This window comes from Myotis yumanensis, unplaced genomic scaffold (assembly GCF_028538775.1).
Source record: "Myotis yumanensis isolate MYYU_CA2020_CCGP unplaced genomic scaffold, mMyoYum1.0.hap1 SCAF_22, whole genome shotgun sequence".
NCBI classification, from domain to species: domain Eukaryota; kingdom Metazoa; phylum Chordata; class Mammalia; order Chiroptera; family Vespertilionidae; genus Myotis; species Myotis yumanensis.
The window spans coordinates 711,726-737,280 of NW_027223773.1; the positions used below are offsets into that span (position 1 = coordinate 711,726).

At 66.6% G+C, this 25,555-nt stretch overlaps 2 protein-coding genes across 2 annotated transcripts; both read left to right on the forward strand.

Annotated features, from left to right (window-relative positions):
• The first annotated feature begins 2,528 nt into the window (after positions 1-2,528).
• On the forward strand, positions 2,529-13,308 carry LAD1 (ladinin 1). Its single transcript, XM_070401156.1, has 10 exons — positions 2,529-2,811; positions 6,226-6,375; positions 7,251-8,295; positions 8,667-8,777; positions 9,272-9,315; positions 11,175-11,238; positions 11,341-11,484; positions 11,976-12,062; positions 12,310-12,384; positions 12,802-13,308. Exons 1-10 carry the CDS (start codon positions 2,777-2,779, stop codon positions 12,805-12,807), a joined length of 1,761 nt encoding a protein of 586 aa, XP_070257257.1. The 5' UTR covers positions 2,529-2,776; the 3' UTR covers positions 12,808-13,308.
• A 4,615-nt stretch (positions 13,309-17,923) lies between these two features.
• Positions 17,924-25,266, forward strand: TNNT2 (troponin T2, cardiac type). The gene is made up of 11 exons (XM_070401121.1): positions 17,924-17,936; positions 18,487-18,522; positions 19,116-19,149; positions 19,997-20,057; positions 20,302-20,418; positions 21,322-21,399; positions 21,632-21,742; positions 23,501-23,610; positions 24,521-24,611; positions 24,759-24,799; positions 25,027-25,266. Exons 4-11 carry the CDS (start codon positions 20,004-20,006, stop codon positions 25,070-25,072), a joined length of 648 nt encoding a protein of 215 aa, XP_070257222.1. The 5' UTR covers positions 17,924-17,936; positions 18,487-18,522; positions 19,116-19,149; positions 19,997-20,003; the 3' UTR covers positions 25,073-25,266.
• Positions 25,267-25,555: the final 289 nt, after the last annotated feature.

Genomic DNA, 25,555 nt, shown 5'->3' on the forward strand with positions numbered 1-25,555 from the left:
GCCGGTCAGACTCCCCGCAGACTCCGGCTGGACAGCCAGAGGGGCAGCTTCGTTCCGGGTGGGTGAGCCGCTAGCGAGCCCAGGACAGGCGGCCGGGACCCGTGTGGACAGATGGCAGCCTCCTCTCCCGGCCCAGCCAGGCTCTCCCCGCAAGCCCTACAGTTTGCCGCCGTGATGTGAGGGCGAGGCTCTCGCTCCCACAACACCCCCCCCCCCCAAGCTGGCCTGGGGGTCCCCTGAGCCTGGGCTGAGCAGCGCGAACTCCATAAGCCCCGGGCCCCGGTCAGCGCTGCAGTCAAGGTCAGGAGGCCCAGAGAGGTCACAGACCCAGCCCGGCCGGCGTGGCTCAGGGTTTGAGCTCTGACCTATGACCCAGGAGGCCACGGTTCCATTCCCGGCCAGGACACACGCCCGGGTTGTGGGCTCCATCCCCAGGGTGGGGCGTGCAGGAGGCAGCCGGTCCATGATTCTCTCTCATCATGGATATTTCTCTCTCTCTCTCCCTCTCCCTCTCTGACATCAACACAAATATTTTTAAAAGATCACAGACCTAAACCAGGATGAAAACGCAGTCCCCCTGAGGACCCTGGGTGTGGGCAGAGCCTGGTCCCAGCCAGAGGCCCAGGCCCAGCGCTGACCCCGCCCTGTGCTCGGGGTTCAGGAGAGAAGTAGGGCCTCACCTGGGAGCTGGGGCAGGTGTTCGGAGCGGGGAGCCCTGGGAGGAGTGTGTGTGTGTGTGTGTGTGTGTGTGACTCGTGGCTGTCAGGTGTGACTCTCACCCCAGCTGGCTGGGGACCGGGGATCCCCTTGCCCCCGCCTCCCCCCCCCGCCCCACGGGGGCCGCCTTGGGGAAGGAGCAGCTGCCCTGTGAGGCGGGGAAGTCCAGGGCCTGACGTCCGCCCGGGCAACAGGAGGTGACCCCTTCGGGCTGCGGGCTGGGAAGTCTCGGGAACCCCTGGCCCCGACCGGGGACTTCCGTGTGACGTGGCGTCTTCGAGGACGCCCTGGGGGAAGTGAACCTGGTGTGGTTAACGCACGGACCATGGGAAACATTTCACAGGAACATCTCTCGTTGGAAGAACAGGGGGGCGCACACTGAGGAGGCCCTGTGGGCCCCTCTCCCCGTCGCCCCCCCCCCCGAAAGAGAACGTGCCTGAGAGTTTGTGTCCCGTTCCCATTTATTTATGTTTTTTTAAAAAATATATTTTATTGATTTTTTACAGAGAGGAAGGGAGGATAGAGAGTTAGAAACATCGATGAGAGAGAAACATCGATCAGCTGCCTCCTGCACACCTCCCACTGGGGATGTGCCTGCAACCCAGGTACATGCCCTTGACCGGAATCGAACCCGGGACCCTTCAGTCCGCAGGCCGACGCTCTATCCGCTGAGCCAAACCGGTCAGGGCTATTTATGTGTTTTTTTGTTTTTGTTTTTATTGATTTCTGAGAGGAAGGAAGAGAGAGAGAGAAACATCACTGAGGAGAGAGAGTCATGGACCGGCTGCCTCCTGCACGCCCCTCCCTGGGGATGGAGCCCACAACCCCGGCCTGTGCCCTGAGCCGGGATCACACTGAGACCTCCTGGTTCCTCGGTCGAGGCTCAACCCCTGAGCCACACCGGCCGGGCTGTCTGTGAGTTTTTATAGCCACAGGGAGCGTGTTGGATTTTAGACTTTTATTTTTTAAAAAATTTGTACTTAATTCATTTGAGAGAGAAGGAGGGGAAGGAGAAGGAGAGAAACATGGATTTGTTGTTCCTCTTATGGATGCAAATCGATTCACGGATTAGTGTTTCATGCGCCCTGACCAGGCATCGAACCGGCAGCCTTGGCCTATCCGGCCGAGGCTCTACCCAGCGGAGCCGCCGGCCAGGGCAGCCTCTGGACTGTTGGATGCGGACTGACCCCTGGCCTCGTGGAGTGTCCTGGGAGGGCCGGGCCCCAGGGCCTCCTGGCAACTCTGGTCCACCTGGAAGATGCTCTTCCCCGCGCTCGGCCCGGGTGGGAAGCAGCTGCAGGCGAGGGAGGCAGGTGGCGCCGGGGTGCTGAGCGGCCTCCAGCTGCCCCCCATCCAGGCCCCGTTAGTGACCCGGGGGAAGCCGGAGCCCCCGGGGCCTTCACCGCCTGCGCCTCCGCCCGGAGTCCAGCACCAGCGCGGAGGACAGAGCCCCCGCGCCTTCCGGTCCCCGCGCCCGGGGCGCGCCCGGGTTCGCTGAACCGGAGCGGTGGGAGGGCCGGGCCGGCCAGTGAGGAGCGCGCGCCCGGGGTCCCCGGGGTCGCCGCGCGCTCTGCCCCCGGGATCTCCGGCCGGGCGCCCCGTTCCCGCCCGGCCTCCCGCCCAGGGTCCCTTCGTTCGTTCGGCGCAGTCGGTCCCGGGCGCCGTGCGCTCCGCCTGACCCCGACCCGCGGTCCCGCCCCCCGCCCCGCGCCCCGGCCGCGGCACCTGCGCGCGGAGCCGCCCAGCGCGGAGCTGGTCCGACTGGTTCTGAGCAGGAAGCGGCGCCCTCGCCCTGCCGGGCCGCCCGCACACCAGCCCCGCGCCTCCCGGGCGGTCCGGGTCCGAGCGGCCGTGCGTCCGGCGCGCGGAGGCCGGGGCGGGGACCGGGGCGGCGACCGGGGCGCCCACACCCCGGGGCGCTCCCGGCGGCGAATCAGCGCGCGGCGAGGGCGGCGGGGCGCCCAGGTGACCTCCCTGCGCGGCGGCGGGGGAGGGGCGCGCAGGTGAGGCGGCGGCCGAGCGAGAGCGTGGTCCCGGCGGCGGCGGCAGCGGCGGCAGCATGTCCGGCAGGAAGGACTGGTCGGCGCTGTCCAGGTGAGCCGGGCGCGGGCGCGGGGGTCGTGTGCGCGGAGCCTGACCCCGAGGCCCCGCTGGCCTTGCTGCTCCTCCGGGGGCAGAACTGGGGCCAAACTGGGGAGCCCTCGGGACAGGGTGGGGTTCCTGCTCTCCCACGGCCTCCTGTTCCCCCCCTTGGGGGCTGAGGCCACTCACGGGCGGGGAGGGAGGGAGGCCTGGGGAGCCCCCCGTCGCACCATCCCAGCTCTGGGGCCTGGGAGGTGCCCCGGAGTGGCCCAGCCTCGGTCCGGAGTGGAGCCCTCCTCACCGCTGGGTTTGGGCGGATTGTAGCCTCTCCCCGGGCCGGGGGAGGAAGGGGGGGGGGGCATGGGATTCCCTGGGGCGGTTGAGGGTCCGAGTCTGAGAATGGCATTCTGGGGGCAGCTGGGCTGGGCCGCCTCAGGGTAGACGCAGTCCCTCTCTGTGCTCGGCTTTCTTTGGGAGCGGAGCCCTCAGAGGGTCAGAGAAGGGGGGGGCTGGTCCCTGAGGCGGCACCCCTCCTGGTGACCTCTCTCCGAGCTGCCCTGCCCCCCCCACAAGTGCCCCCATGAGCCCCTTCACCCCCAGGAAACTGAGGCCCAAGTAACTCAGACCCAGGCCCCTCCTCCTGGGACCTGAGGCCATAACCAGGTAGGAGGTGGCAGCTGGGCCCCTCCCAGGTGGGCACTGGGGTATTACAGGTGTGCCTCCCGGGCCTTCCCCACTAAGGTGCCCCGGGACCCCCTCCCCCTCCCTTTCCCCCTCCTCCGGGAGGTGGGGGTACGAGCTTCTCGGGGTCTCAGGCTCGACCTCCCCCAGCCACTCACTCCCGAGGAGGGGGGGGTGTGGAGGGACCCTGGGTCTGCAGGGGCAGCGAGGCCCCAAGAATGAGGGAGCCAGAGTCTGGGAGGAGCCGGGCTGTCAGAGGTGGGACACACCCCAGGGGAGGTATGCGCTGCGGGTGGGGCCCGCCCCTGGCCTTGGACTCTGCCTGTGGGTCGCTGGGTCTGGGCTGCATGTGGGTGTGTCCTGCTCTCCCAGTGGGCATACCTGTGCCTCTGCATGGGTGCTCTCACACGTGTGCAGGCGTGTCTGTGGCCTGCGGAGCGGGCATACCTGTGCCTCTGCATGGATGTGCACACACGTGTGCAGGCGTGTCTGTGGCCTGTGGAGTGGGTGTGTCTGTGCCTATGGATGTGCTCACACAGGTCTGTGGGCATGTCTGTGGCCTGTGGAGTGGGCGTGTCTATGCCTGTAGGTGCGTGCTCACATGTGTGTGCAGGCGTGCCTGTGGCCCGTGCAGTGGGCGTGTCTGTGCCTGTAGGTGCGTGCTCACATGTGTGTGCAGGCGTGTCTGTGGCCTGTGCAGTGGGCGTGTCTGTGCCTGTAGGTGCGTGCTCACATGTGTGTGCAGGCGTGCCTGTGGCCTGTGCAGTGAGCAGGTGTCTGTGTGGGCAGCAGGTTCCCCTGTCGCTGAGCCTGGGACGGGGTCCGAGCAGGTTCCGTCTGGGTGTCGATGAAGACCGCAGCGTGGACCGAGCGTTGGGTTAAAAAGACCAACCAGACCCGCTTGCCAGGCGCCGGCCGCCGGGACGGGCGTGGCTGTGAGCGCCTGCCCGGGGGTGTGTGTGCGGTTGGCGCCGCGACTTCCCAGCTGGGCACGGGGTGGGGCCTGAGCTTGTCCCCTGCTCAGAGGGAGCCGGTCCTGCTGGGCACACGGTGTCCAGGCGGCCCTGCAGAGGCATCCTGGACGGGGCCCTCTGCCCCCCACTCTCCCCCCAGCCCGGCCCTGGGAGAGCCCGTGGGCAGCTGCCGCCTGCTGCCATCCTGACGCGGCTCCTGCCCGGCTCCCGGGAACAAGCCTCAGCGGGAGGTTGGGGGGTGAGGTGGGGGGGGCGCTGAGTCACTCGGCCATCCATCGCCGGGAGCCGTGAGGAGCTGTGAGGCCCGTGGCCCCGACGGGGAGCTGGGGGAGCTGGGGGAGCTGGGGGCCCTTCTGCAGCCCCCGGCACGGGGTGGAATTCAGACGCTCTGGCCCGGTGCGGGGGCCGCGGTGAGCCGCTGGCGGGGTGCCTGGCCAGCAGCTTGTCCTTTCCTCCCCGTCGTGGGCGAGGCTGGGCTGGGCCCGGCTGCAGGGGGTGAAGGTGGATTTGAGAACTCCCAGCCCAGCAGCGGGTGGTTAATCATTCACCCACCCGGCCCCCAGCAGCCCCCCCCACCTCCTGGGGCCACCCTCGGGCTCCCCGGACACCTGTCCCCAGGCCACCAGGGCCAGGAGGGGCCTCGGTGACCCCCACGGGGGACCCCCATGGTGTGCAACCCTCAGGGGCTGAGGACTGGCCCAAGGTCACGGCCAGTGCCTGCGTGTTCTCCCTCACACGGAGCCCTGGGGAGCCTTCGTGCCTGCCCTTCCTTTAAAAAATATTTTTATTGATTTCAGAGAGGAAGGGAGAGGGAGAGATAGAAACATCCGATGAGAGAGAATCATTGATCGGCTGCCTCCCGCACGGCCCCCACTGGGGATGGAGCCCACAACCCGGGCATGTGCCCCGACCAGGAATCGAACCCTGACCTCCTGGGTCATAGGTTGAGGCTCAACCACTGAGCCACGCCGGCCGGGCTCGCCTACCCCTCCTTTACCCAGAGCAGCCGGGGATCGCAGCTCTACGGGGCGGCAAAGGGGGGTGCCTGTCCCCAGATGAAGGTGGGGCGAGGGAGGGGTGTCGCAGGGAGGGGGTGGCCGGGCCGCCCGGATCGGGGGAACCACGGCCCCTCCCTGGGCCTGGCCTGGAGCCCCGGAGGTCAGTGGTTTGGCCACGGGGTTTCCCCAAACCTGCTCTCCCCGCTGCTCCTGGGCGGGGAGTCCCACGCTCTCGGGGGCCCCCGGGCTCCCTCCTTCCTCTTCGCAGCTGTGGGCTCCCGGGAGGAGGCGTCTCCCGCTGGGGGCGGGCCGGCCGGCCCAGCACCCTTTTCTGGCCTTTGGCTTTGAGGTTCTGTCCTGGGATAGAGGCTCGGTTCCTTTTTATTTTTTTGGATTTTAATTGATTTCAGAGAAGGAGAGAGAAACACCCACGATGAGAGGGAATCATGGACCGGCTGCCTCCTGCACGCCCCACACTGGGGATCGAGCCCACAACCCGGGCCTGTGCCCCGACCGGGAATCGAACCCTGACCTCCTGGGTCCTAGGTCGATGCTCACCCACTGGGCCACACCGGCCAGACTTCGGTTCTATCTTTCCCGTCACTTTCCACGCACAGAGCCTATCTGCACTGACCGCATGTGGGTGCAGCGCCCGTAGCCGCCTGTAGAGGGCGCCACCGGGAGGCTGAGGTCTCCCCGGCCCACTGGCTGCCGTCCAGGGTCTGGGTCCCCTGGGCCTCGCTGACCCCCACCCCCGTTTCTCCCGCCCCCAGCCTGGCCCAGCAGCGGAGCCTGGAGGATGAGGAGGAGCAGCAGCGTGAGCGCCGGCGACGCCACCGGAACCTCAGCTCCACGTCTGAGGACGACGACAGGTCGGCCCGGTTCGCCCAGAACCAGAGCGGAGGGCGGCCAGCCCCGGACAGGTGCGCAGTCAGGGTGGGGCCGGGTGGCGCATCCTCCGCGGGTCCGCGTCTCAGGGCAGCATGAGGCCGGCCCGGGGCACGCGGCTCAGGGCGTGAAGAGGGAGGTCAGGTTCCCCTCCGTCCCCAGCCCCTGCTGGACCGGCCCGGTTCCGTCCACTTCACGGCTCCAGTTGCTGCGATTCCTTGACTCGATCCGGGAGCCGGGCTTTGCTGAGTCCTGGATGGACATGACTCCCTCTGTCTCCCCCGGACAGGCGCCCGGAACCCATTCACAGGGGGACACACTGAGCCAGTGTCCACAGGGGATGGTGACCCACCTGGAGGGGAGGGGGCAGGGCCAGGACTTCTGTCCACTCTGTCAGGCTCTGTGGCCGTACTGTCCCCACTGACCCAGCCTGTGCCCCCAAACCCGGACCCGCAAATCCCTTTCTAAGGGGAGGCTGGTCTGGCCACCTCGCTTTGAGGGGCCGGAAGAGAAGGGCCCAGGGTGAACCGAATGTCTCTCTCTTTTTTTTTTTTTTGATTATTTTTATTGATTTCAGAGAGGAAGGGAGAGGGAGAGAGAGATAGAAATATCAATGATGAGAGGGAATCATGGACCGGCTGCCTCCTGCACGCCCCACACTGGGGATCGAGCCCGCAACCCGGGCCTGTGCCCTGACCGGGAATCGAACCCTGACCTCCTGGGTCATAGGCTGACCCTCAACCCCTGAGCCACGCTGGCCAGGCAGGGTGCCTTGTAGAAATGACATCTCGGACGCCCTGGGTGTGATCCTTACCTGAGTAATGGTGGGCTGTGGGCTGTGGGGTGGCCAGGGGTCTCCCCCACCTCAGACGCCACGCCCTCTGACCCTCCCTCCCATCTTCTGGCCCAGGCTGCCCAGCGTGGAGGAAGCCCAGGTGCCCACAGCACCGCCCGCAGCCCCCCAAGATGAGGGCGAGGAGGTACAGGCCATCCTCAGGACGCGGAGGGAGCGGCGGCAGCGGCGGCAGGGGGTGGAGGCCGCGCAGGCCCCCCTCCGCCAGCAGCTGGAGGCCGAGGAGGGCGGGGACAGCCCGGTCCCTGGGCAGGCCGTCCGGCCGTCCCTCGCACCCACGAAGGAGGGGGCCGCCCCGCCCCGCCGCAGACTGAGCCAGGAGAAGCAGGCGCCCTGGGCCCGGGCGGAGGAGAGCGTGGCCGCCCGAGAGCCGGGGGGCAGGCCGAGGGGGGTCCCCGAGAAGCCCCCGGGCTCCGAGAAGAAGCCCTCCAGCCCGGAGAAGGGGCCGAGCTCCGAGGGGACGCCCGTCTCCGGGAGAAAGTCGGTGCTGGAGAGGATGGACGTGTGGGAGAAAAGACCCAGTCCAGCCGGAGCCGGCGTCCCCGAGAAGCAGCCCCCCCCAGCGAAGGCGGCAGGCTCGGAGCGGGGACGGGTGTCGGAGAAGGCGTTGATCTTTGAGAAGTCGCCGGTCGCAGACACAAAGCTGGTCCCCAAGAGGGCTGTGGCCCCGGAGCAGCCCCAGGCCGGGGAGAAGCCTCCGCCCGAGGAGCAGCTGAAGCCCAAGGAGAAGCCTCACCCCCGGGAGCAGCCTCAGCCCAAGGAGAAGCCTCAGCCCCAGGAGCGGCCTCGGCCCAAGGAGAAGCCTCAGCCCCAGGATGAGGATCAGCCGAAGCCCAAGGAGAAGCCTCAGCCCAAGGAGCAGCCTCGGCCCAACGAGAAGCCTCAGCCCCAGGATGAGGATCAGCCCCAGGAGAAGCCTCAGCCCGAGGAGCAGCCTCGGCCCGAGGAGAAGCCCCGGGCTCAGGAGCAGCCCCAGGCCCGGGAGCAGCCGGTGGCTGGGAGAAGCCAGAGAGCCAGGGCCCACTGCCGCCTGCCCTCGGCTGAGCCAGGGGGGTGCACCCCTCCGACCGCGGCCTCCCGCCTCCGGCCCATCACACTCCAGGTGGGCAGTGCCCCGCCCCCAGTCCTACCGGGTGCCGGTGGCTCCCTTGCCGTCTCCCGTCCCCCATCTTCAGGGTGGCTCGGGCCGTGTCCTCTCTCTTTCCCTGCTCCCTGTCACCATCACGGCAGCGGCATCAGCTGGGTCACAGGGGCCAATCCCCACCCAGGCCCTGGACTTCGGGGTCCCCCCGGGAGTTCCCCCAGCAGCTGTGCCCGGCGGCCGGGCTCCAGGGAACAGTGTCTCCCATCCCCACAGCAGAGGCAGGCCCAGGACACCCCCCACTGCCCCCCACTTCCTCCCACGGCTTCTGGGCTGGGCTGGGCCACCTGGGGTCCCCGTGGCGGCCGGTGTGACACGCCCCCTCCATCCAGGTGAAAATTCCCAGCAAGGAGGAGGAGGAGGAAGAGGATGCCTTCTCGCCCACCGGGACCACCTACAGCAGCTCCCTCCGCAGGTCCAGCCCCAGGACTATCTCCTTCCGGGTGAGTGTCCCGGGCACGTGCGGCCTGTCCGTGCAGGCCCAGCCCAGGGCACCGGCCTCCGCCACAGCGCAGAGGTCGTGGGTCCGACACCAGGAGGACAGAGCGGGCCTTTGGGGGCCCCTGGTCGTTGGGGAGTTGGATGGTGGATGTGGACACGCAGGAGCGGCCCCACCTGGTGGTGCCATCCGGAACGGCAGGAAGAGAGCTGGCGGCCTCCACAGGGCCCATGGGCAGGTGGGGGGCAGGTACCCCCCAAAACACACCTACAGGGGCCCAAGGAGAGGCTTTCCCCAGACTGGCAGGTGGGGGGGGGCAGCTGTCTCCTGGACAAGATGGGGGACCGTCACGGAGGTTTGGTTAGGAGCTGAGCAGTGGGGGGTGGGAGGTGCGAGGAGGAAGTGTCTGAGAGTGGGGCCCCTCCCTTGAGGGGGGCCGCGGCCTCCCCGGGACCCCCTGCCCCCCACGCTCATCAGTGCCTTTCTCTCTCCTTCCAGATGAGCCCCCGGACCACCAACTCGGAAGCCACCCTCACCCGCAGGTCAGGGGCCTGAGGGCCTGTTTGCTGAGCCGCAGGGCACACGGGGAGGAGCGGGGTGGGGTGGGGTGGGGCGCAGTCTCAGCCAGGGCCCCAGAGTGGCTGGGAGGCTGGGTTCACAGGAAGGACTGAGGCCGGGGAGATGCAGCCTGAGGGGCAGATCAGGGAGGGCTTCCCAGAGGAGGCGGGCGTGGGCGTGGGCGGGGCTGCGAAGTCAGAGGGTTTAGCTTGAAATAGGGGCTGAGCTGCATGTTTCTTTTTATTTTATTTTAATTTTTTTTGTGTGTGTGTGATATCTGTTTGTTTGTGAGGTTTTTTTTTTGAGTGTTTAGAGCAAGCATGTCAAACTCAAAGGCTAACGCGGGCCAAATCGACAAGGTTTACGTGTACCTGGGCCACAAGAAAACCAAAAGCTTCCATGTTCATAGAAACGTGGGTTTGTTTCGATAGCGACGCGCTGAATACAAAGGGCTGAGATAAGTGAGTCGTCGCTAACATAAAATAATAGACCATTTTAGTGAAAATTAGTATTTTTTTCTTGAACATTAACTTACCAGACATGGAATAATAGCACAAATGAATAAGCGTCACGCAAATAAACCTATTTTTCTTGTTCTCCGAAAGCAAAATATTTCCTGTTGCGCACACCACACAAGTCAGTCCAAGACGAATGCCGTGGCCATCGGCCGCTAAAATATTCGCTGCTGGTATCAGTGGGGAGAAAGGGTACGCCTGCGCATAAGGGAAATGAATGCAACGCGATGATAGTCATCCGTCATTAGCGAACGTGCAATATTCGTTGTCGGCCGCCTGTGGACTGCGGGCCTTGAGTTTGACATGCTTGGTTTAAGGGAGAGGAAGGGGAAGGGATAGAGAGATAGAAACATCAACGAGAGAGAAATATCACCGATCGGCTGCCCACTGCAGGCCCCCCACAGGGGATCAATCTCACAACCCGGGCACGTGCCCGACCGGGAATCGAACCGGTGACCTCTTGGTTCCCGGGTTGATCCTCAACAGCTGAGCTGCCCCGGCCGGGCGGAAGCTGCATGTTTAACGAGCACCCCGCGCCCCCAAATGTTGGTGGGAACAGTGAGAGGACTGTGTGTTGAAAACCCCCTGGAAATCAGATCTGAAAAGCAGGCGTCTGGAGCGGCAGGGACCTCAGGGGCTCACAGCTCACACACGGGACCCTCGCGGAGACCTGCCACCCTAGGCCCTCGGGGTTGGGGGGCCTGGGGTACAGAGATGGACACGAGGCAGGTGCTGCCCTCAAGTGACTCACATCAGGCAGTTAAACCCGCGAGCCTCGCCCAGCGGGAGGCGTCGGCCTGCGGGGGCTGGGAATGTGTCGAGGGCAGCAGCTGACGCCGGGTGGAACTGAAGATTTCCAGACGGGAAGTTGGGGGGGGTGCCTCTTAACTGGGGGGCGAGGGGGAAGCCTGTGGAAAGGCTGAGTGTGACGAGCCTACCGTGTCTGGTTCGGGGTACACAAGCAGGTGAAGAAGGGGGTTTCAGGGGCACTGGTCCGATGGGGGGGACAGGGACCAGGCCCGGAGTTTGGTCTCTGTCCTCGGGCCTGAGGGTTGGAGTGGAAGGACAGGGTGGGATTCGTGTGCGGGGAGAGTGCGGGGTCAGGGCTCAGCCGGGGTGGGCGTGTGGAGGGGACCGCAGGGGTGGGGCAGGCGGCGAGGAGGGTCCGGGAAGGACGTGTTTGGGTAGAAGTGACAGGACCGGGCGGTGGTGCAGAGGGAGGGGGACGGGCGGCCATTGGAGCCCCTCCCGCTGATGGAGGGGTGCACACCTGGTCTTGGGGGGCAGGGCCTCACTGGTCGGTCTCATCCCGTCCTTCTGCCCGGCAGTGCCAGCGTGAGGCTCCCGGACAAGTTAGGCAAGAAGCTGGAGAGATACCACACGGCCATCCAGGTGGGCGGGGAGGGTCGGGGGCCCCCTCGGGGGAGGGTGAGGGTGTGGGGTGCCCCTGGCCTCCCGCCGCCTCCTGGGTCAGCCTGTGCTCTCTCTCCCCAGAGGGCAGTGTCGGTCAAGACCCCCGGCTCCTCCCGCACCGAGGTCTTCGTGGCGCCCGTGGGCGTGGCCAGCAGGCGTCACCTCTTCGAGAAGGAGCTGGCGGGCCAGGGCCCCAGCCGAGCGGAGCCCACCTCCAGCCGCAAGGTGAGGGGCGCGGGCCCTGAGGACCCCACACCCACGGCCTTGGCCCGGGCACTGCTCCAAACGCCGTGTTTCCAAATGTCCCTTTAAAAAAATAGATGTTTCTATTGATTTCAGAGACGAAGGAGAGGGAGAGAGAGAGAGAAACATCCATGATGAGAGAGGATCAGGGACCGGCTGCCTCCTGCACGCCCCACACTGGGGATGGAGCCCGCAGCCCGGGCATGTGCCCCGACCGGGAATTGAACCCTGACCTCCTGGGTCATAGGTCGACGCTCAACCCCTGAGCCACACTGGCCGGGCTGCATGTGTCCATTTTGGCCGAAGCTGCCGTTGACCTCAGTCACCCTTTGGGTCCTGAGCCCAGGTCCCCGCGGCTCCCGGTGGGTGGGGGTGGGGCAGGGGCCCTCAGGTCTACGGGGCGCTGCAGGGAACATGGGGGGCTCTTTCCTGTGTCCCCCCGCCCCCCCGCCCTGACAGAGCCCCTCTTTCAGGAGAATCTGACGCTCTCGGGGGTGGTGACCTCTCGGCTCAACCTGTGGCTCAGCAGGACCCAGGAATCCGGGGAGCAGGACCCCCAGGTACCGGGCCCTGCCTGGCCCCTGACCATGGGCCCGTGGGTGGTGGAATGAGGGGGTCAGGGAGCCCCGGGTATGAAGGGGGTTTCCAGGAGTGGACGGTGGGGCTGGGGAGGGCTGGGCAGAGGCCTGTGGGTTGGGGTGGGGGGAGCAGAGAAAAGGGGTGGGGCTGGAAGAGGGAAGGGCTGAGGCCCGAGCCCCCCTGCAGGCTGCCTTAGCCCCTGGTCCCCTCCCCGATGTCCCCAACCAGGAGGCGAAGAAAGAGGCGGCAGCCACCAAGCGGACCCAGTTGGTGAAGAGAGCGGGCTCCACCCTGGATGCCGAGGTGAGGGCAGCGGAGGGGGGCGCCCCACACCGGCCCGGAGACGCCCCACACCTGCCCCGTGTCCGCCCCGTGTCCGCCCCCCGCCCGCACACACGAACTGGCCTGCAGTCGCCCAGTCCGAGTACCCAGAATGCCCTGGTCCTGCTGCCAGGCTGGGGTGCCCCCACCTCAAGCCCTGGTCGAGGCCCAGCTGGCTGCACCCCCTTAGCCCTGAGAGCTGTGCCCCCTTCAGCCCCACAGAGTAGGGGGCTGGGCCCGGGTGGAGGTGGAGGTGGGTGTGGGTGTGGGTGTGGGTGTGGGGGTGGGGGAGGGGCTTGGGCAGAGGCTGCCTTCCTGTGCAGAACCCCCCCCCTCCCCGTCCAGCCCAGGACCCTCCCCTCGTCCGTGGGGCCGGTCTGACAGCTCTCTGTCCTGCAGGTGTGAGGCCGCCAGGCAGCTGCAAGCCCCGCCGCCCTCACGCCAGGCCCGTCTCTCCAGCCGCGCCCTCCCCTCCCCTCCCCCGTTGCCGACCCTTTTCTGCCTCTGGACCTGGCCCGGCAGGTGGCACGTCCGGGGCTCCGGCAGCTCCTTCCCAGGCAGCCCGGGGCGGCTGTGCCCAGGCTCCACCTCGTCCCCCTGCGGGCACAGCAGCGCCCGGACCCAAGTCAGCCGGCACCGCGGGCTCTCGCCAGCGCCCTGGCCTGTGAGCCCCGTCCACGCGGCGTCTCCGTCTCCAGCTCCTGCCAGGGCCACCTGTCCCGTCGCCCCAGCGGGGGTCTCCCCACCTCCCCTGGGTCCCCCTGGCTGAGTCCCAGCTGCTGGGCCTTCCTCGCGCTCCCACCCGCCTCGCCCGCCCTCACCCCTGCAGAGCTCAGGGCTCTCTGTGGCCCCCCCTGCCCCCCACCTTCTTCTCAGGAAAAATTGATAAACTCATTCACTCTCAGGGTCAGTGACTGAGCTCCTTCCAGCCATCGACCCTCCCTGGGGGCTCCGCTTTCCTACGGCGGCGTCTGCATGGGGCGCGTGTGTGGTGTGTGTGTGTGCGTGTGTGCGTGGGGTGTGGGGTGTGTGTGTGGTATTTGTGGTGTGTGAGAGAGGAGGGGTATGTATGTGGGGGGTGTGGGGTGTGTGTGTGTGTGGGGGTGCGTGTTTGGGGGGGGTGCGTGTGTGTGTGTGCATGGGGGGTGGGGGGTGTGTGTGGTATTTGTGGTGTGTGAGAGAGGAGGGGTATGTATGTGGGGGGTGTGGGGATGTGGGTGTGTGTGGGGGGGTGTGGGGATGTGGGGGTGTGTGTGTGGGGGGAGGGTGTGTGTGGATGATCTTGGCTGGGGGGGTCCGTCATCGTTTTCCCAGCACCCCCTCTTTTCCTCACACGAAGGTGGGTTACATCCTGTTGTCCTCCGTCGTGATTCCGGGGGGCAGAACGGCCCGCCCCCCTCAAACACACTCTCCCACCTTCCAATCCCCCAGCATCGCGGCCCCTGGAAGCTTGGAGTTACTGGGCCGTCTGAGAACCTCGGCCAAACTAACCTACTAGTTTATTCAATAAAAATACATTAAAACAAGATCCGGGGGCCGAGGGGTCAGGGCTCGGGGCCCCGGGAGGAGGAGCCTGGTCCGGATGAGGGGTTGGGACGGGGCCTCGAGGAGTCCGAGGTCCAGGGCAGAGTCGGCTCGGCTGCCGGGAGACGCGGTTTCCTCCACCCCCTCATTCTGGTGGCGCTCGGGGCCCTGGCCCCCCGGGCTCTGTGCTTGGGCTGCGGCATCCGCCCACCAGCAGACGGCAGAGGCCCCTGGGCCTCAGGGTCCAGCAGGTTCAGCAGATCACAGCTCCATTTTATTGATTATTTTAAAATAGATGTTTACAGATTTGAGAGAAGAAGGGAGAGGGAGAGACGTCAATGATGAGAGAGCGTCATGGACCGGCTGCCTCCTGCACGCCCCACCCACCCTGGGGATCGAGCCCGCAACCCGGGCCTGTGCCCCGACTGTGAATCGAACCCTGACCTCTGGAGCTACACGGCCGGGCAGCTTCATTTTAAACCCCTAACAGGGACGGCGAACCTTTTGAGCTCGGCGTGTCAGCATTCTGGAAAACCCTAACTGAACTCTGGTGCCGTGTCACATACAGAAATTTTTGATCTTTGCAACCACAGTAAAACAAAGACTTATATTTTTGATATTTATTTTATATATTTAAATGCCATTTAACAAAGAAAAATCAACCAAAAAAATGAGTTCGCGTGTCATAGGTTCGCCATCACTGACCTAGAGCAGTGGTTCTCAACCTTCTGGCCCTTTCAATACAGTTCCTCACGTTGTGGTGACCCCCAACCATAGAATTATTTTCGTTGCGACTTAATCACTGTCATGTTGCTACTGTGATGTAAATATCTGATATGTAGGATGGTCGTAGGTGACCCCTGTGAAAGGGTCCTTCGACCGCCAAAGGGGTCGTGACCCACAGGTTGAGAACCGCTGCCCTAGCGGGTGAGCCACGGCCCCCACACAGCCAGCAGCCTGTCCTGGAGCCACCACCCCCTCCTGCAAGTTCGTTCTCCCCGTCTGACCTCCTGTCGGTCCCTGCCCGGGGGCTTGGGGCCATGGAGACCCGCTTTGCAGATTCTGGGGGGCAGAACAGCATGAAGGGGGCCCGAGCCCCCCTGCAGGCTGCCTTAGCCCGAGGTCGCCGTGGCCCAGGGGCGCTCAGGAGTGAGGTGGGGGTGGCCTCTTGAGCCCAGCCCTGCCCCCACCGGCCCCCCGGCCCCGGCCCGGCCTCTGGCACCGGCTCTATCAGGTTGTCAGGAGGGACAGCTGGCTTCTGTCCCCTGCAGCTCTGTCCGGTTTTAAATAGCGTATCTGCAGCTGGACCATCGCATGGGCTTATATGGTGCTGAGCACGGCTGTCAGCCTGTCCCGGCACCTGCCAGCAGAGCCCCCCACACCCCCCAGCCCCCCTCCCCGCACATTCCTCACCGTGAGGCTTGGCTCTGGAGGCCCAGCCGCCCCCCCCCCCCCCCTCCGCTGCTTAAAGCCCTGCCCGCCCTGCCCTGGCCCAGTCCCTGCCCGGCTGAGTAGGCACCTCATTCGGCTCCTGTGCGGAGGTAAGACGGCGGGGGAGGCGCTGAGGCCGGGGAAGCGCGGAGGGCACGGGCCGGGCATGGCCCGGCGTCCTGGCCCCTCCGTCCGGCTCTGCCTGCGTCCGCTCTGGGGACCGTGGGAGTGGACGGAGCTCCGTGTTCCTTCCACGAGGGGCCTGGCTTCGGAGGAGGTGACACAGGGACAGGGCTCCGGAGAGCCCGGCTGGGAGGTCATTTCACGGGATGTGAGCCCACCAGCTCGTGGGTTAGAGGGTCTCCCCTGAGTCTCGCTCCCCTCGTCCCCCCAACACACCCGCAGGGAAATATCCCCTTGATTTTTCAGCTCCTCTTGCTCCGGCCAGCCCAGCGGAGAAAATATTTGGGGGAAGGGCTGCCTGGAGGGTCAGGAATTTCAACCACATTCCAGGCCCAGGGAGTCCCTCCTCTGACGCATCCTCTGGGGAGAAGGGGCATTTTCGGGGATCAAGTTGCCCCCTGCCCCTCCCTTCCGCCCCCAGCTCCCCCGCCCATGCCCTGTCCCCTGGCTCCCCTGGGGCTGACAGCTGCAGGGAGGGATGTCCCAGCTGCTCGGGGACAAGGGCTACATTCCTCAGAAGCCCAGCCGTTCTGCGGGATTAGAACTGGAAGCCCATTCATTTCACAGATGGGTCGAAGGAGGCCCAGAGAGGTTAAGGGGCTGAACTAAGGTCACACAGCAAAAACCCGGTTTTCAAAACCCGCATTTGGACCTCACGGCCAGTGGACCCTGATCTCTGGGCTGTGGGGGCAGGTGGGGCAGGTGGGGCAGGTGGGCAGGTGGGAGGAGGAGCTGTTTTGGGACATCATCACACCTGCTGGGGGGGGGGGGGGGCAGGGTTTTGATTGCCTCCCAGGCTGGAGCCCCCAGCTCAGTCTGCAGCAGTCTCTTCTTCAGTCCGGCCTGGGGGCAACGGGCCTGGTCTGAGAGCCCTCCCCCACCTTCCGGGGGCTGGCATGCTATTTTGGGGAGCCGGGTGGGGCTCCCTGGAGCGGGGAGGGCTCCCTCCTCCTCTGCACACTAGGGCCAGTGGCTCGGAGCTGGTGGGAGGGGGAGCAGGAGAGGAGAGAGGACGCTGAGTCCCGTGCTCCAGGCTGGCTGTGCACAACCCCCTCCCTGAGGGGACCAGCTCCGCCCAGCAGCCTCCCCAGCTCTAAGCCACCAGTCTGGCTGCTCCCCTGGTCCGGGCTGTGCTGTGGGCACAGGCTCCTCCCCGGCCTGGGGACCCCTCCCCGAGTCAGTCCTCCCGAGGACAAGCATTTGTGAGAAACGAGGCCGCTGCAGGGTGGCTTTGCAGGGTCCCCGGTGGTAACATCTGCCCAACAAGGTTGCAAGTCACCCTTAGGATGTGGACACGGTGACGGCCGCCAGGCGGGTCCCGGACTGAGGAGGGGGCTGAGCCGAGGAAGCCGGGTCCCCCTTTGGCCCACACTGACCTCTTTCTCTTTTGGAGGGAGAGGGAGGCCATGTCTGACGCGGAAGAGGTGGAGGAGTACGAGGGGTGAGTGCATCCTGTTCCCTCGCCCTGTCCCCTCCCCCTGCCCTCTCCCCCTGTCCCCTCCCCCTGCCCCTCCCACCTGTCCCTGTGCTGCCCCTTCAACCTATCCTTGGAGCTGCCCTGGGAGCAGGAGGATGGGTGTGCATGTGAGTGTGTGTGAGAGTGTGTGTGTATATGTGAGTGTGAGTGTGTGTGTGAGAGTGTGTGTATATGTGAGTGTGAGTGTGTGTGTGAGAGTGTGTGAGAGTGTGTGTGTGCGCACACTCCTGACCATGTCCCTCCACCCTGCAGGGAGCAGGAAGGTAAGCGCACACCTGCGCCCTCATTCGGGCGGACGGAGGCCGCCTGGTTTGAAACTGACCCGCCTCTTGTCCCCTTTCTTGCGGCCGTGACCGTGTCCGAGCAGAGGAAGCCGTGGAAGGTACGGGGCTTGGGCTGATGGAGGGGGGCAGGGCGAACCCCAGGAGCTGAGATTTCCTGGGCAGCCTGTCCCTGTCCCTGTCCCTGTCCCCCCCCTCTCAGCTGAGCAAAGCCCCTCCCACAGCCCTGGCCTCTACACAGGGTCGGCCCTGACCTCGGCCGCCCTGACCTCGGCCGCCCTGACCTCGGCCGCCCTGACCTCGGCCGCCCTGACCTTGGCCGCCCTGACCTCGGCCGCCCTCTGCCCGCGCACAGGCGGGAGGGACTGTTGCAGGCTGTGGGCCATCCACTGATGAGTGGCTGCGCTATTGAAGGAACACGGGGTCCGAGCCTGCGGCTCCTGGTCCCTGGTCCCCCACACCCCCCCTCGGTCCCGGGGCTGCAGGAGCAGGCGGGGCCTGGCGCTCACTGTGCCCTCTCTCGCCTGTCGCTTCAGAGCAGGAAGAGGTCGCGGAAGAGGAGGCAGCGGAGGAGGCAGCGGAGGAGAAGGCTGAGGCAGAGGCGGAGGCAGAGGCGGAGGCGGAGACCAACGCAGACGGTGGGGCTCTGGGGAGGGCGCGTGGCTGTGCCCTGGTGCCCGGGGCGGGGGCAGAGCCCGCAGCCACTCCTGTGGCCGGAAAGACCCACCAGACGTGCTGTCCAGCCCGTGTGGCCGCGCCTCCGTCTGGGCTGGGGCTCAGCGGTCAGCTGTCCACTGAGGAGCCGGGACCGCGAGCGCATTCTGTGTCGGACGAGGCCGGGCCCAGGGCACGTGTCTCGGTGTGTGCATGCGTGTGAAAGTATGTGTGGGCCGTGCTCGTGTGCACAGCTGCATGTGTGGTTGTGTGCATGTGTGAGTGCATGTGTGTATGTGCGGAGGTTGTGTACATGCGTGTGGCTGTGCACGCATAGCCATGTGTGCATATATGTGTGCATGTGTGAGTATGCACGACTGCGTGCGTGCACGTGTGTGCACGTGTGTGAACATACAGCTCCGTGACCCCGGAACTCAGCAGGCGCACTGGGCCATGTCCTGTCTGTGGGGGGCTCTTGGCAGGGCCCCCTGAGCTTAGAACCGGGACTTGGTTAACGTTTCTCGTTCTGTTTAGACGACAGACAAGAGGAGGGAGTGAAAGAGGCTGAAGGTGAGGACGGTTGGGCATAGGTGAGAGGTTTGGGGTGGTGAGGGGAGCCTGCCCGTTGAGGGAGGCGGCTCCCAGGGAGGGGGGCGGGGGGGGAGGGCCCATGGGGACTGGACAGACTAGGTACTGATGCGGGTTTGGGCTGCTGGGCTCCACCCTCTGCCTCTCAATCCAGAGACACTGCCTGGGGGTTGGGGCGGGGGGTGGAGGGGGGAGACCAGTGTCCGGTCCCCACGGTGGGCAGGGCTCCCCGCTGTCACAGCCACACACGAGGTGCTGGAGCTCAGGCTAATCACTCACAGGGTGCGGGGTCCGTGGGCGGAACCCCAAGGCCTCCCTGTCCACATGGTGGTCACTGCTGTGGTCGCAGCCACGCCCCTGAGGGAGGGGCAGCCAGCGGGGGCTCAGAATCCTGCCCCCAGGGCATGTGGGGTTTGCAGCCCGCGGGGCCTTCATCCTCGCGGATGCTCCTGGGACTGGGAGTCCCGGGCTGGAGGGGACGGGGAAACGGAGGCCCTGGGTCCCCACCCCCTCGGGACAGAGCTGGGCCCGGGTCCGGGGCCCCCTGACCCCTGGCTGTGCCCGTCTCTCTGCAGATGGCCCCGTGGGGGAGTCCAAACCCAAGCCCAGGTGAGCAGGACGTGCCTGTGGGAGGCCCTGGGAGCAGAGGGCCAGCGGGGGGTGGGGGGCGCGGTGGGCATGGGCCGGGGGTGGCAGGCACGCTCACAGGGGACACCTCCCGGCTCAGGGGGACAGGCTGACCGGCCCGGCTCCGACTCCCCAGCTCCGTTCTGTGTCCAGCACATTCCCTCCCCGGCCACTTGCGTGTCCACAGCCCCACGCAGACCTGTGGGCGATGGGGAGACGGAAGACTAGACCCCCAGGCCTTTTTGGTTAATCCTCACCCGAGGATATTTCCCCACTGATTTTTAGAGAGAGTGGAAGGGAGAGGGAGGGACAGAGAGAAGCATGGATGTGAGAGAGACACATCGATGGGTTGCCTCCTGCACGCGCCCCGACCAGGGCCGGGGAACCTGCAACCCAGGTGCGTGCCCTTGACCGGAATCGAACCCGGACCCTTCAGTCCACAGGTCGATACTCTATCCACTGAGCCAACCCAGCCAGGGCCCCCTGGCCTTTTGGTCACAGTGTGTGTGTGTGTGTGTGTGTGTGTGTGTGCAGGGGCCAAACCACAGGCCTCCTGGGCGAGTCTGTGGGGTCCTGTCGCCCCTTTCCACTTCCTGGAGCCTGGTTCTGAGCCGGTCACTGCCTCTTGGAGCCACAGGGCTTCCACCTGGGATTCGCCGGACAGAGAGAAGGGAGAGAAACGACTGTGAGAGCCGTGGGTGCTCGGGGGCTGAGCCCGCTGTGACCCAGAGGTGGCCACGCTCTGCAGGGGGCGGAGCCGGCCTGCCCCAGGACCCAGCCCCTCCCACGGGGCTGCTTGGCGCTCACAGATCCTCCTTCTCCCCGACAGGCCCTTCATGCCCAACCTGGTGCCGCCCAAGATCCCCGACGGAGAGAGGGTGGACTTCGACGTGAGTGGGGCTGCGGGGAGGGCAGGCCCGAGCTGGGGTGGAGGGCGGGGACCCCCCAGGAGAGAGGGAGACCCCCTGACTCGTGTGGGCTGAGAGAAGAGGGCACGGGCTGGGGTCCAGCCGGGCCGGGCTGGCCTTGCCCTGGGCGCAGGCCACGGCGCCCTTCCTGGCCAAGCCCCAGACCCCAGGCCCTGCCAGCGGCCTCGGTGTGCCCGCCCGCCCACCCTGGAGCCCTGTCCGGCAGGACATCCACCGGAAGCGCCTCGAGAAGGACCTGAACGAGCTGCAGACGCTGATCGAGGCTCACTTCGAGAACAGGAAGAAGGAGGAGGAGGAGCTCGTCTCGCTCAAAGACAGGATCGTAGGTGCCCGCCTCCCACCCGGGCTCCCGAGGCCCCTCCCTGTGCGCACCCCTCCAGCTAGGCCTCGCCTCCTCCAGGCAGTCCTCCGGGAAGCCCCTCACCTGCTGGGAGAGGACTCTCCGTTAGGAAACCCCGCACCGTGGCTTCCTGGGGCCCCGTCCTGTCCCCCAGCAGCCTGGACAGTCACTCCTTGGGGGCTGGAGCCAAGAGCAGCTAGGGGTCCGGCTTTGGGGGGACTGGTCAGTGCCTGTTGTCCAGGGGAGGGAAGGTGTGGTGACTCAGGGATCCCCTGCCATTACATCACTGTGGAGTGGGGGTATGTGAAATTTTTTAATTTTTTATTATTGATTTCTGAGAGGAAAGGAGAGGGAGAGAGAGAGAAACATTCAATGATGAGAGAGAATCATGGATTGGCTGCCTCCTGCGCGCCCCACACTGGGGATCGAGCCCGCAACCCGGGCCTGTGCCCTGACCGGGAATCGAACCCTCCCTCCTGGTTCCTAGGTCGAGGCTCAACCACTGAGCCACACGGGCCGGCTGATTGTTTTTTCTCGGCACCAACCAGCTGCTGTGGCTGGGAGCGGGGGCCTGGCCGCCCATCCGAGCACAGAGCGTGGCCAGGGCGGGGAGGGTGTCACTCAGGGGAGACAGGGAGCCCGGCCTGTCCTGTTTCAAATCATGGAGGCTAGTCCCCCGCTGGGTGCCCCTCGGCGGGGTCACCTGCACGTGTGGGGCGGGCCGGCCGCCTGGAGGCAGGACTTGGCTGAGCGCTGCCCACCCAGCCAGGTGTCCCTGGGCTGGCCGGACCCTGGCTCAGGGGGCCGCCCCGTGGGTCCCTGTGCTGCCTCCCCTACCCCCTCGTCCCCACGCGCACACGGGGCGGCCTCGGCCTCTCTCCCCAGGAGAAGCGCAGGGCGGAGCGGGCGGAGCAGCAGCGCATCCGGAGCGAGCGGGAGAAGGAGCGGCAGAACCGCCTGGCGGTGAGTGCCCGGCCCGGAGGTGCCCCCCCCCGCCCCCCCGCCCCGCATCTCCCCACCTCCCCTCCCCCACCAGCGATGGGGCCTCCGCTCAGGAGTCGGTCTCATTCATTCATTCATTCATTCACTCACCCACCCACCCAAGCTCTCACACCCCCCGTGGGCCAGGGCCAGCCCCGCCCCTAACGGCTGCCCCCCCCGCCCCTCCCCCCCCCCCCCCCCCCCCCCGCACCAGGAGGAGCGAGCCCGGCGGGAGGAGGAAGAGAACCGCAGGCGCGCGGAGGATGACGCCCGTAAGAAGAAGGCCCTTTCCAACATGATGCACTTCGGAGGCTACATCCAGAAGGTGGGCGGGGCATCCAGGAGGTGGGCGGGGCAGCACGGAGGTGGGCGGGGGCATCCAGGAGGTAGGCGGGGCATCCAGGAGGTGGGCGGGGCAGCACGGAGGTGGGCGGGGGCATCCAGGAGGCAGGCGGGGCATCCAGGAAGTGGGCGGGGCATCCAGGAGGTGGGCAGGGCAGCACGGAGGTGGGCGGGGGCATCCAGGAGGTAGGCGGGGCATCCAGGAGGTGGGCGGGGCAGCACGGAGGTGGGCGGGGGCATCCAGGAGGCAGGCGGGGCATCCAGGAAGTGGGCGGGGCATCCAGGAGGTGGGCAGGGCAGCACGACGGTGGGCGGGGGCATCCAGGAGGCGGGCGGGGCATCCAGAAGGCGGGCGGGGCATCCAGAAGGTGGGCGGGGCAGCACGAAGGTGGGCGGGGGATCCAGGAGGCAGGCGGGGCATCCAGAAGGTGGGCGGGGCAGCACGAAGGTGGGCGGGGCAGCACGGAGGCAGGCGGGGCATCCAGAAGGTGGGCGGGGCAACACGAAGGTGGGCGGAGCATCCAGGAGGTGGGCAGGGCAGCACGACGGTGGGCGGGGGCATCCAGGAGGCGGGCGGGGCATCCAGAAGGCGGGCGGGGCATCCAGAAGGTGGGCGGGGCAGCACGAAGGTGGGCGGGGGATCCAGGAGGCAGGCGGGGCATCCAGAAGGTGGGCGGGGCAGCACGAAGGTGGGCGGGGCAGCACGGAGGCAGGCGGGGCATCCAGAAGGTGGGCGGGGCAACACGAAGGTGGGCGGAGCATCCAGGAGGTGGGCAGGGCAGCACGACGGTGGGCGGGGCAGCGGTGGTCCTGGGGGCTGAGGGATCTGAGGGACCAGGGGTCCAGGGGGAACTTCCCAGCGGCTGTGGGTGAGACTGCAGCCTCCAGCCCTCCAGCCCCCTCCGGTGGTGGCTTCCCTGGGAGGGGCCTGCTGGATCGGGGCTGTGGGGCGGACTGGGATAGCTGGCTGCCCCTCTCTGTCCCCCTTCATCCCCTCCCAGGAGCCTCCTCCCCTCCCCGCGACCCCCGCCCCCCCGCCCACGCGGGCTGGGCACCGCGGGCAGAGCCCTGTACCCAGACTCAGAGCTCCAGTTGGAGGCTCTGGTTGGAGACAGTTGTGCGGGGCCTCAGTTTCCTCGTCTGAAAAATGGGCTTAACATGGTCTGCCCGCCTGCTCGGAGGTCACGTCTCGGTCCCCAGCTCAGTGCCGGGCCAGCCTCCCCGCTCGGCCCCGCAGTGACCACGCGGCCAAACTCTGGCTGCCCCCCCCCCCCCCGCCCCCCGCCTCCGTCCTGGTGACCAAGGTCGTCCCCAGGGGGCGCGTCTGAGTCACCTTCTCCTTGTCCCCTGTCTCTCTCTCTGCCTGGTCCTCCGTCCGTCCTCCGCCTCCTGCCTGCCCTCTCTCTGTCTCTGTCCCATCTTCTCGGCCTTTCTCTCTGGGTCTGTCTGTCATGGTTCCCTGGTTTAGCAGGCGCAGGTGGGTACCAAACCTCCTCTGAGTTTTGGGGGCTCCCTGGAGGGAGGGTCATGGCGATGGGACTGGGTGGGCGGCCACGGAAGACGGGCCTCAGTTTCCCCGGGGGATCCGGGCAGCGATGGGCCGGGTGTTGTGGGAAGAGGATGAGCAACGGGTCCCCCCTGGGTTTGGGTTTGGGTTTTGGGGGGGTGGGGGGGCTGGGGAAAAAGGGGGAGGGGGTGTCCTCTAGCGAACGCCCGGTCCCCTGCTTGCCACCCCCTCCAGACGGAGCGGAAAAGCGGGAAGAGGCAGACGGAGCGGGAAAAGAAGAAGAAGATCCTGGCCGAGAGGAGGAAGGTGCTGGCCATCGACCACCTGAATGAAGATCAGCTGAGGTGGGCGGGGCCCGGGGCGGGTGCTGGGGCCGCGCATGCGCACCGCGAGGGCGGCGGCCAGGGCGCGTGCTCGCCGCTGCCACCAGGGGTCGCTGCCGCCCCACACATTCTCCCCGGGGCGCGTCGTGTGGGACTGGCGGCCGCAGGTGCAGCCGACGCCTCGCCGGGCTTTGCGGGCAGAACAGCAGCTCACCTGTCGGGGCGCACCTTGCCCTCTGCGCTCAGGGGGTGGGGAGGGGGTCGAACTAGATGCTCCACAAGGAGAGAGGGCTTCTCCCTCCCGCCCCCGTGTCCTCAGGACCTGGTCTTGGCAGCCGCAGACCTGAGCGCTGCGTACCTGCTCTCTGGGGCCTGTGCTGAGCCCGGTGGGCAGGTGGGCAGGTGGGCGGGTGGGTTGGTGGGCAGGTGGGCGGGTGGGCAGGTGGGCAGGTGGGCAGGTGGGTTGGTGGGCAGGTGGGCGGGTGGGCAGGTGGGTAGGTGGGCAGGTGGGCAGGTGAGCAGGTGGGCGGGTGGGTTGGTGAGCAGGTGGGCGGGTGAGCGGGTGGGCGGGTGGGCAGGTGGGCAGGTAGGTTGGTGGGCAGGTGAGCAGGTGGATAGGTGGGCAGGTGGGCAGGTGGGCAGGTGGGCAGGTGGGTAGGTGGGCAGGTGGGCAGGTGGGCGGGTGGGTAGGTGGGCAGGTGGGCAGGTGGGTAGGTGGGCGGGTGGGCAGGTGGGCGGGTGGGTAGGTGGGCAGGTGGGCAGGTGGGCAGGTGGGTAGGTGGGCAGGTGGGCAGGTGAGCAGGTGGGCAGGTGGGAAGCCAGTCCGAGGCCCTGGGGCCGGGGTCAGGATGAGGGTGAAGGCAGATGAGGGGCCCGTCCTTGTTGTCCTCAGCCCCCCAACCCCCACTCTGCCCCCCCCCCCCCCGTGCAGGGAGAAGGCCAAGGAGCTGTGGCAATGCATCTACAACCTGGAGGCTGAGAAGTTTGACCTGCAGGAGAAGTTCAAGCAGCAGAAATACGAAGTGAGCCCCTGCCCGCCGCGCCCCTCCCCAGCCCGGCCCCCCCTGGTGGGAGCGGGTCCACCCTGCTGCTGGGCTGGGCCCCCTTCTCCCGTCCCCCCCACCCCAGCCACCTGGGACGTGACTCCGCCTTTCCCACGCCTCCTGCAGATCAACGTGCTCCGAAACAGGATCAATGACAACCAGAAAGTGTGAGTCTCTGGGTGTGGCTTCCCCTTGCCCGGCCTCCTCCCTCTTGTCTTCGGCCTGGTGGCCTTCTCCAGCGCCCAGGCCTCCTCCTCTGGCCTCCAGGGCCTCCCCGTCCCCTCCCCCTTGGCCACTACCCACCCAGGCTGCCCCTCCCACCCTCAGCACCCACCCTGGGGAGGCCTCCTGCCCGTCCTGTGTCCCCTCCGACTGGGTCCTGCTTCTCCCTCAGCTCCAAGACGCGGGGGAAGGCCAAGGTCACCGGGCGCTGGAAGTGAAGGCCCAGACCCACTCCCGGCCGTGTCCTGCCCGCCCTGCAGGCCCCCAGCTCCTGGGCCCTCCTGGCACGGGGCCGGGTGGGGAGCAGGTCCTGTCTGGACACCGGGAGGGCCCAGCTGGCCACCGCCACACACGGCTGCAACCCACATGCCCACACCCCGTGGGTAATAAAGCCACCGCCCACCCAATGGCATTGCTGTCTCTTTCTTTCTTTCATTTTATTTTATTTTATTCATGTGTTTTTTGTTAGTCCTCACCTGAGGATATTTTCCCATTGATTTTGTAGGGAGAATGGAAGGGAGAGGGAGAGACACACAGAGAGAGAAACATCGATGTGAGAGAGACACATCCATTGGTTGCCTCCATCACATGCTCTGACCAGGGCCAGGGGTTGGGCCTGCAACTGGGGTACAATGTGCCCTTGACCAGAATCAAACTGGATGCTAGGGTGTCCGTCACTTTCCCTATCTCACTTGGGGGGG